The following is an 11,148-nucleotide window of genomic DNA, read 5'->3' as shown; positions in this document are numbered from 1 at the left end:
CAGAGGAATGTAGAAAGATGACGCAGGGAACAACATCGCTGACCCTAACCCTTGAGCAAGGGATTTCACCCCTCCAGTGGAGCAGCAGCTCAGACTTCTGACAACACATTCCCACTAATTTGTTCTCAAGGAACATCACAATGTATAATGTGTTATTTGCTGCAACTGATCTGAATATCTGTCTAACTCTCAGAAATAAGCCCTGAAACTGCAGGAGAAGGTACTGGCACCTTCACCCTGAAATGTTCCTGTAATTAAAAACTGAAATAATGTGTAATACCAGGTTGGAGATATAATCTCTAACTTAATCTAACTTCCCTTTCCTGAGCCACATCAACCAGCTCCAACTGGGGGGTCCCGAGGCGTTCCCAGGCCAGGTTGGAGATATGATCTCTCCACCTAGTCCTGGGCCTTCCCCGAGGTCTCCTCCCAGCTGGACGTCCCTCAACCTAGTCCTGGGTCTTCCCCCGAGGCCTCCTCCCAGCTGGACGTCCCTCCACCTAGTCCTGGGCCTTCCCCGAGGTCTCCTCCCAGCTGGACGTCCCTCCACCTGGTCCTGGGTCTTCCCCCGAGGCCTCCTCCCAGCTGGACGTCCCTCCACCTAGTCCTGGGTCTTCCCCCGAGGCCTCCTCCTAGCTGGACGTCCCTCCACCTGGTCCTGGGTCTTCCCCCGAGGCCTCCTCCTAGCTGGACGTCGCTCCACCTAGTCCTAGGTCTTCCCCCGAGGCCTCCTCCTAGCTGGACGTCCCTCCACCTAGTCCTGGGTCTTCCCCGAAGCCTCCTCTCAGCTGGACGTGCCTGGACCACCTCCCTAGGGAGCCCCTTACCAGATGCCCAAACCACCTCAACTGGCTACACTACACGATGTTGACCACGTGAAGGATCGTTGGCATGGGTCGGTCTGAGTGAAACCTGCTTTCTGCTGAGCAGGTTTCTCAGAATTTGGTCCAAAATTATATTTAACTTAGAGCTTTAGGTGCTTTTAACCACGTAGTGAGAAACAACAGATATGGGGCCAAAGACTCGCTCCAGACCTCCTTTCAGTTGAGTTTTTTTTGTATGGCTTCGTAAATCCTGAATGTTGAAACCAAGGGCCTGTTGATACATCAGTAAGGACGGGGGGCAGGGGGGCGGGGGTCTGGAGGTTCTGCCTCACAACTTTTGAGCATTAATGACTTCATTTCCTGCATTCTGGTGAATCTTAAAGACTCTTTTGGGTCTTTTGTTCGGGGAAGTGACATCTTTCCATCTTTCTCTAATGTTCCAAACTTAAATAAAGTCGCAATATTTCAAGAAATAAATCCACCCCTAAAGTCTCAATACTAAGGTGATGAATGTTCCTGGATTTCAAAATACACATTATATATAATATAGATATTCCAGTTAGGCAGGTTTCCCAGAATGCTTTATGATTGCTGCTTCATTGCCCTGCAGTCTGTCCTTTAGTCTGACTAACAACGTGATGGACGTTGATGGATTTTATAGATTCCAGCTGAGCAGGTTTCCCAGAATGCTCTAGGAGTGTTCCTCTCTTTAATCTGTTGTTTTCTCCACCTCCACATGTCAATCACTGGCCTAGCTATCCGTGGTGAAAATACCAAATACCTTCTCGTTTAATTAGATGTTTAACCTGTCACAAACAACAGATGTCAGGCCAGAGACTCCATCTACACCTTCACTACAATAAGACACCCAGGTCTCATTAGGGTCTGTTTTCTTTTCTTTAGGGGTTATAATTTCTGACTGCTGAAACCAAAGGCCTGTTGTTTGGTGCCAACCTTGACCGGGGACTAGGATTGGGCTTTATAAGATCTTTTTCCCGATTCAACTTGATCTTCATTCGATATAGATTCATAAAATCCTGACATCGGCCTATCAGGAGCTTCCGTTTCAAAAGCTAAAGTGAAGCTGTGGGTATGACATGAAACTAGACAATCGAAGGATCTCGTGTCGTCATTCCACCAATGTTGGCAAAAGAAAAACTATTTTCACAGATGTATGGCTCTAGGTATATGTCTCATATCCCAAAAAACCCTGATCCAAATTTCTAACTATATTTTACTAGACTTGTACTGTAGATACGAGTTAATATTAAGGTTTTCTATAGTGAATTTAACCCCAATTTACTCGGTTTCTGTCAATAACCGTGTCAGTGAATGACAATCTTACGGCATTCGGTCGGTGCCCTCCAGTGCACCAGTGTGTTGTTGGTTTTCAGAGCACAGACCTTGGCGTAAGCGTAAAAAAACTGGCAGGTGAGAGCCAGGCCCTCCACGCTCGGGAATCTGCACAAAGTTTCGGATTTTATAAAAGTCACGGTATCGGGGAAAAGTTAGTACAATGCTGTCTGTACACGATCCGTTGCGTCTGCACGATCCTTTCTGCCCATGTGCAGATGATATCAAGATGTACGAGGATCTACAACACTGCACGATCTGTTCCCATAGACAGTTAAATAAAGTCTGTTTGCCTCCACCGGAAAGCTAACGTTAGCTTAGCTAACAGCTAATTTGGCTGAGACAGCGTGTAAAAGACCCTCAAAACTGAAAATAGCCGTTAAAATATATAACAGCTGTCAGTTCTACGTTACTTGTGCTCATTTAAAACACAATCACTCAATACTTGTCTTTAATATTACTGTAAAGTCTTAATTTAGCTGGAGCTGCTTTTCCCGCTGTTTAGTTTGAGTAACGTTACTTTAGGCTGAATCAAGCTGTCAGCTAGCGGTTAGCCGAATTAGCTGTTAGCTAAAATAACATCGTTAGCTTCCCAGTGGGGGCTAACAGCAGACCGCTACTGTGGAACAGATGGTGCTGTGCCGTTAATCCTCGTACATCATGATTATCATCTGCACGTGCGCAGAACAGATCGTGCAGAAGGGACGGATCGTGGACCAACATATACCCGGCCATAATCAATACACCTGCCCTACATTCTATACCTGCCCATCTGGGATACGTAGATATATTCCAGAAGGGCAGGTTTCCCAGAATGCTGCATGATCGCTCCTCTCGTCACATGTCCTTCACCTTGAAAGTGCTCCAAGCTTACAGATGTCAGGCCAACGACTCCTCACATTCCTTCACTGTTTCTTCACTGACACGAAGGTTTTCTAAGCTTCTCGTTATTTTAATAACAGATTTTTGAATGGTCTGTAAAGCTTGAATGCTCAAAATAAGGGCCTGGGTTTCTTATCCAACAATTGTTGGCGACTGGACACATATTAGGTCTGGGGAGGGGGAGTAACAAGAGTCAGAAATGGTTCTAATGCCATAAATAGGAACATAGGTTTTGATCCAACCTTGCTCGCATTGGTTGCAACAGATATTAAACGTTAAACTCTCAATTTACTGCATTCTGGTGAATGTTTCTGGACCAGTTTGGACTTTTTCTTCATCAAGGTTCATCGATTAAGCTACTTAAAAGACTTGGTCGTTGGCGATCAATGGTGGAATGTAACTAAGTACATTTACTCAAGTACGGCACTCAAGTACAAATGTCGAGGTACTTGTACTTTACTTGCGTCTTTTCTTTTCATGCCACTTTCTCCTTCTACTCCGCTACATTTCAGAGAGAAATTGTGTACTCTTTCCTCCACTGCATTCGTCTGACAGCTTTAGTTACTAGTTACTTTACACATTAAGGTTCCTGCACACAAAACTATAAGATCTGATATTTTATTATAAGGAAATATTTCAAGAAAAATTCCACCTGCCCTAAAGGCTGAATAACAAACTGTTACAGGCTTTCACATGTTCCAATTTAGCAGGTTTCCAAGAATGCTTTAGGATCACTCATCTCTTTCATCTATTGTGTCCTTGGCCTTCACATTCCATCATCATCGTCATCATCACTGGCGTTAAAATGAAGAAAATACCTTCTGTTTTCTATGACACATTTAAGCTTTGTGCTTAGGGGTGACAAATACCTTTCAAAAGGTACATAGCAGAAGCTTGTTTCTAAGAAAAGATAAGACTTTGTGGTGACAGCAGACGATATATTTGGAGCGGGTTTATACTCTCTCCCTTGCATTGTGTTTACAGACGAAACCGTCGCTCTTCGTTGGCTATCACAGACGTTTTTTCAAGTAATTACCAGTGTTTTACCATCACATCCGTCACTATAAAGAGCTCCAGTTAGAATGGAACAAGCTACTGCAGACTGGCTAACACTATTACACGGGATATTAACAAAATACCAGAAGAAAATCACAAAAGTAGGAAATTCTACCTGGTAAATAGCAAAACAGTGTTTCATGATCACATTTGTCTCTATAAAGAGCGCCAGTTAGCATGAAAGGCTCCCGTTAGCATGAAATAGGCTCTAGTTAGCATGAAACAGGCTCCGGTTAGCAAGTCAAAGTCAAGTCAAGTCAAGTTTATTTCATCCACAAAAATGGAAATTACAGTGCTCACACTCGCCACCCTACCCATAAAAAGTAAAGAATTTAAATACAATACCACAAATACAATACTATACATAAATACAATGAATAAATGATAAAAACTCATACAAATGTACGTTTAAAGTGCTTGAAAGAGCATGAAAACAGGCTCCAGTTAGCATGAAACAGACTCGGGTTAGCATGAAACAGGCTCTCGTTAGCATGAAACAGGCTCCGGTTAGCATGAAACAGGCCCCCGCTAGCATTAAACAGGCTCCAGTTAGCATGAAACAGGCTCTAGTTAGCATGAAACAGGCTCCGGTTAGCATGAAACAGGCTCCAGTTAGCATGAAACAGGCTCGGGTTAGCATGAAACAGAATCCAGTTAGCATGAAACAGGCTCCATGAAACAGGCTCCAGTTAGCATGAAACAGGCTCTGGTTAGCATGAAACAGATACAGGATTGCCACTGAAAATATAGCGATACTATGTAGTATCGATTCCCCCCCCCCATCCCTAATCCCCAACTCTAAGCAACACAGAGAACCCCCAAGGAGGACCATAACCCTCTCTCTCTGTCTGTCCCAGGTTGTTCAGTCTGAACCAGAGCTCCGGGACGCTCACTATCAGGGAGGGGGCTCCTCCGGGGTCGTACCAGCTGCAGGTGCGAGTGTCGGACCACACCTGGCCCGACGTCACCTCCACGGCTCAGGTGGACGTCAGGAGGCTGCAGCAGGACGCCGTGATGAACGCCGCCTCCGTCCGCATCAACAGTGAGTCCCACCGTCCACTGGTACTAACATCAAATATGTCTTCATAGGAAAAGTTATGTATGTTTTAAGCATGTGTATTTCAGTTTGTGGGGTGAACTCATGGAATGGAAGAATGAAATCAATGAGCTTTAACATTAGACAGTTCAAAAATAGATAAACAATACTCGACCAATATGGAAGGGAAGAGACCTAAACATAGTAAATAAACATGGAATACATGGGAATGTACTATAAGTGTATTTTTGTATGTCGTGTAAATTATTGTATGACTTAGAATTACTTTTTGGTTTTGTATTAATATGATATTTTGGGCTGGATTTCATGAGCATTATGCGTACGCCTGCTCCTTCTCTAACCTTTTCCTTGTTCTTTGGTGTATTTTGATTTAATTTGTCTACATTTGTGTGTATTTATGCTTTTATTTTTATAACATGCTGTTGATGGTAACAACTGTGATGCACACTGATACACTCTGATGCATGATGGGTAACAACTCTGATGATGCACATTGATACACTCGGATATACTCTGATCCACGCTGATGCATGATGGGTAACAACTCTGATGATGCACACTGATACATGTGATGCATTAACAGCAGAAACAGACAGAGATGCATGATGGGTAATAACTCCCAGTTCTTTTCATGTCCTCTTCTTGTGCCCCCTTCTCTTTTCTATTCTTTCTTCTTTATTTCACCTTTTCATTTACCTTATGTCTCTATTTTCCCTGCTGAGAATTTTCCCTGATATACAGTATACTGTGTGTGTATATTTATATCTATATTTATATGTAGTTCTTCTTCTCTTCCTCCAGATCTGACGGTGGAGGAGTTTTTCAGCAGTAGAGGAGGTGAGGAGAGTCGATTCTCTCTTCTGGGTCGGGCGCTAGCTGAACTCCTGCAGACGTTGCCGGAAGACGTGGAGATCTTCTCGGCGGGCGACGCCGGCCGGCGCGGCGTGAAGGCGCTCAACGTGTGGTTCGCCGCTCACGGCTCGCCATACTACAAGGCCGAGAAGCTGCACGGCTACGTGGCGGCGAATGCAGCCAAGGTGAGGAGAGAGTCAGAGCCTGACCCTCTTAACTAGTCACCGTGTCCACGTTGGGACACCACTTGCTGCTGTCGGCCATATCCGGACACCTTCAGTCTGACGCGCTTTCTGGTCTTTACGCAGTACTTTACATTTCCGATCATCACCCAAATGTTAACCGAATTGATGCATACCCGTCTAATGATCTACGTCAAAGTCAAAGTCTGCTTTATTGTCAATTTCTTCACATGTCAAAACATACAAAGAAATCGAAATTGCCTCTATCCCACGGTGACAACAAGACATTTATAACCAATTTGGTCGACAGACAAACATAACATTCAAGTAAACAATATAAAAAAAGTAAAAATAAGAAGGCACATACAATGAAGAAAATAAGAGCAGCAAAATTTGAGATAAAAATGTGCAATTATGCATACTGTCGACAGTCAATGTAATGTGCAAAAAGTCAGGCGGTAGCATAGTGGTGCTGGTTATGTAAGAGCAGCAGAAATGTGTTCCCAAGTGTTTTCAGGACAACAAAAAGTGTGCAAGTTGAGTAGTGCAAGGCAAGGCATCCATTTTGGGTCCAAAGTCCAGGATATTTAAGTAACTGAGGTTAGAGGGGGGAGAGAGTTCAGCATCCTGAACTCGTATCCATTGTCCTATATGTCCATGGACATTTAGATGTCTCATTAGTGTATGAAATGAGGGAAAGACTATTGAACGCTCAGGCGATGGATTTTCCTCCTAAAACGTTTCTATTTTTACTGAAATGGACATAAAGGAACTCTTATTGCATAATTCAGAGTTGTTGAAGCATGGTATTTTATTGTGAAGGACAGAAGTAAGATGCAGTAGTTTCGACAGCGTTGATGGGACTTTCTTTAACTAACTGTCTCCAGCGGTGTCCCGTTACAGCTGATTTACCGGCAATAGCGTACTTTACTCTTTTAAAGTTAAACCTAAAGTAATGAGTTAAAACTCTATATACTGTTAGAAAGGTAAGAAGTCAGACGATAGTTTTACACCATTAAATTAACTTAAAACATCAATAGATCATTTATATTTGTATTTTAATAGATATTTTGACAGAACTTTAGGCAATAAGTGTCCGAACGTGGACACAGTGACGTTACTCTCTGTATTTATTTTATTTATTGTTCTTTTTAGTTTACAGTGTCTTTTGCGTTTTTCCCCATTTTGGGACTAATAAAGGATGTTAATCTTAGATAGGGTAGTGAAAGGTTTTGTATACACAGACTATTATATCATATAAATTATTAAATTAAAAACCGACTAGCCCGTGAATCTAGAATCTGAAAAAAAAAAAAAAAAACAGTAAACTTCTTAGAGTTTTTTATTTTTTCATTAGTTAAATTTTAGTTTTATATCGTTTTACTGATGGTTGGGTTTCAAAGAAGAAAAGGACGAGGTTCTGGTTTGGATCCATGTCCAGGTAAAGAAAACAGAGACTCTCCTCCCCCGAAAAACGCCCACATAAGTCTTTTTCATGTTATTCATGGTTGTGGGGGCGGCGTCCTCTAGTGGCCGTAGTAGATATGACGGCCTCTAGTGGCCCTAGTAGATATGACGGCCTCTAGTGGCCCTAGTAGATACGACGGCCTCTAGTGGCCCTAGTAGCTATGACGGCCTCCAGTGGCCGTAGTAGATACGACGGCCTCTAGTGGCCGTAGTAGATACGACGGCCTCTAGTGGCCCTAGTAGATATGACGGCCTCTAGTGGCCCTAGTAGATACGACGGCCTCTAGTGGCCCTAGTAGATATGACGGCCTCTAGTGGCCCTAGTAGATATGACGGCCTCTAGTGGCCCTGGTAGATACGACGGCCTCTAGTGGCCCTAGTAGATATGACGGCCTCTAGTGGCCGTAGTAGATATGACGGCCTCTAGTGGCCCTAGTAGATATGACGGCCTCTAGTAGCCGTAGTAGATACGACGGCCTCTAGTGGCCGTAGTAGATATGACGGAGCAAAGCAGGAAGTAAGGTGATGAAGTAAAAGAGCACCAAAGTGCAGCATAAGGATGAAGTTCGCGGCGTTATTATCGTACCACGTAACTTCTAGGCAAGTCCCGCGCTACAAAGCAGCTCGATTGGTTGAGGTTACACAAAACACACAAAAACACACAACAAATCAGAAAAATGAAGTGCAAAAACAAAGTGATTATTGTAGCCAGGTCACAAGCACATGTCCTAGCAGAGTGTCGGGACACATTCAGTTCAGCACATCTCATTCTCGGGGGCCATGAAAACCCCAAAAAGGCACTCATAACAACAAGTAGTGAGTATGCGTAGAAGTAGAAAGCCTACACAGTGTCATTAAAAGTAACGGGAGCATCAAATGCTTCAGAAGAGAGGTGCGTTTTTAATCATCGTAGGCTTAAAGGAGAAGTATCTCGTCTGATTTAGAACAAGAATGTCAGATAAATACAAAACAATATTAAGTTAAAACTTCCTCCGGAGACCAGGGATAAGAGTGTCGACTGAACAACTGTACTCCAAAAAAATAATAAGAAACACACACAGTTGGAGAGAGACAGGAAGCCCTGAGGGACTCCGGTGAAAACCTCCCACCCATAAAGACAGAACAAGAGACAGGAATCAAGATGACAAGCAGGGAAACGGGTGAATTTTTGGCGACAGAGAGCGAATGACAGCAAAACTTTAAATGACAGAGAAACACCAAAGTGAATAAATAACATTAAGGGGAAGCGAGTATATTCAGGTATCACTGATGCAGGTAGACGTTAGTTCAAAGAGAGCTGCTGTCACTCTCTCTTAGGTTCAAACAGAGCTCGCAACTTCAGTAATAAGTTTGTTAGTTTGGTGTTTTAGTTTAAGTTTCCTTTATTTTCACCCCAGTTCAGTGGGGGAGTGTACACACATTTACTCAAGGTACTGTACTTAAGTACACATGTGAGGTACTTTACATTTACATTACATTAATCTCACATCTTTTTCTTAGTAGTTACTTCTTTCAAATTTAGATTTCTGGACACAAAACACATGTAGCTTATAAAATCTGATATTTTACTGTAAGAATTATAGTATTGTATATATATATATATATATATATATATATATATAACAATTGTAAAGTAAACTAGCCAACAATATAACGGCCTCAGAGTCCAGCTGAGAGGATGAGACCATGCTTGGATCCTTTACACTTTCTAAAATGGAGTACTTTTAGTTTTAATACTTTAAGTACATTTTCCTGAGGATACTTTCATACTTTTACTTCAGTAACATTTTTAAAGCAAGACTTTTACTCGTCTTTGTAACAGTATTTTTGCAGGATGGGGGTGGGGTGGGGGGGGGAATTGTTTTCACGCTCCTAATATTAAATTTTAGAGAGTTTGGGGAGCGTTATTATTCCTAAAAGGGATTTCAAACATTAGATGAGGAATAAAACATGTGGCAACATCATCACTTAAAAGTGGACAGGGTCCGATTAACCATCCTTGAGTGTGATTTTTGAAAATTACGAAGGATTTAGTGACGTAAGTTAACAGCTGTTATTGCACAAAGAACAAAACTGTTTTGTAAGTGATTGTTTTGCTCCAGGGAGAATATGTCTGCACCCAGACGTAAGAGGAACAGATTCCTCCGAGAGTTCGACAAAATTGGACTGAAGTGTCTTAACCCTCGTGTTGTCTTGAAAATCAACACTGACGCACTTGTTTTGACGTTTTCAACACCACGTGACACTAACTTATTAACTTTAGTTTTACAGTTATTTTTGGGATTTATGGTCAATAAACCTCATTTATAGGAAATAATACCTAATTTTTGAGTTAGAAAAGCAGAAATTAGGAATTATTGAGACTAAAATTAAAGGAATGGATGTTAATGGATAATCAAAGACTGGAATATGTCAACTTTTACTCAATACTATTTCAAAAACACTTCCATTTGTTTTCAAACGCTATAAAATTTAATAAGACGCCTCAAAATTGATTTCATGTTGTTTATGGAGGAGAACCAGGAAAGCACACTGCCTTTAGTCTCATGCTAGTTCTCCTTAGCTATCGCTTTTTTCTTTCCTTTTGTTTCATCTCATTTTAATTTGCTTCATGCTAGTTGTTTAAGTTAGTTTTCTCCTACACTATACTTTGAGTCAGCTTGTTATGTCTGTTGAAGTTTCACTGCTCATGCTAGTTTTAGTGTATGTAAGGTTTAATTTTTGGTTAGCTTCATGCTAGTTTCTAGTAAGCTAATTTGTTTCTAGCAGTAGCTGACTGAACATATGTGGGTGGGGGGGGTTACTGTACCAGACTGGTCTGGAATATCAGAACAGCTCTAGTTAATTTGTTGTCTTGTGTTTCTTTTTTTAGTTTTACACATATGAGTGCCTTTTTTATGTGTGTGACATGTAAGTTATGGTTATAATAGTTTCTGTGATATACGGTTCTGTAATATAATACATTTTTTGTAATGTTTTCGCCTGTTATGTTTAATTTATTGGGCAATAAAGATGTTTTTCTAAACATCAAAGACATATAAAACGGTGATAACTGAAACAGATATACAACACACCGTGTGTACATGGTGTATATGTATGTCTACATGATACATGTGTACACATATATGTATTGCAAACAGACCTAAGTACTACACAAATAACATCTGCCTCTGCACTGCCAAAGTGAACATAAAATAACTATAAAATATATAAATATATAAATGCAAATGTCACTGTTGTCAAAACCCACACAGTCTACAGACAGAGACGCCATCTTGGAAGTTTGTGATCAGTTCTGTATGGTTCGGAACCAAGTGGTGTCCCATTTCATATGGGGATGTTTTCACCCTTACCCCTTACCCCTTGGTTTCAAGGGTCAAGGGGTAGGGGTAAGGGGTAAGGGCTAAGGGGTAGGGCTAAAGGCCAACAGGTAGGGGTAAGGGCCAAGGGGTAGGGGTAACGGGTAAGGGCTGGG

At 41.8% G+C, this 11,148-nt stretch overlaps 1 protein-coding gene across 1 annotated transcript in view; it reads left to right on the top strand.

Annotated features, from left to right (window-relative positions):
- The window catches only part of si:dkey-22o22.2 (neural-cadherin), a 57,405-nt gene that overhangs the window by 30,639 nt on the left and 15,618 nt on the right, over nt 1–11,148 (top strand). The window contains exons 6-7 of the mRNA XM_034873631.1: nt 4,973–5,157; nt 5,974–6,209. Coding sequence (XP_034729522.1) covers nt 4,973–5,157; nt 5,974–6,209 — 421 coding nt within the window. The remainder of the gene's footprint in view (nt 1–4,972; nt 5,158–5,973; nt 6,210–11,148) is intronic.

Source organism: Etheostoma cragini, chromosome 6 (genome assembly GCF_013103735.1).
Source record: "Etheostoma cragini isolate CJK2018 chromosome 6, CSU_Ecrag_1.0, whole genome shotgun sequence".
NCBI lineage: Eukaryota > Metazoa > Chordata > Actinopteri > Perciformes > Percidae > Etheostoma > Etheostoma cragini.
This window is presented reverse-complemented; position numbering and strand designations above follow the sequence as displayed.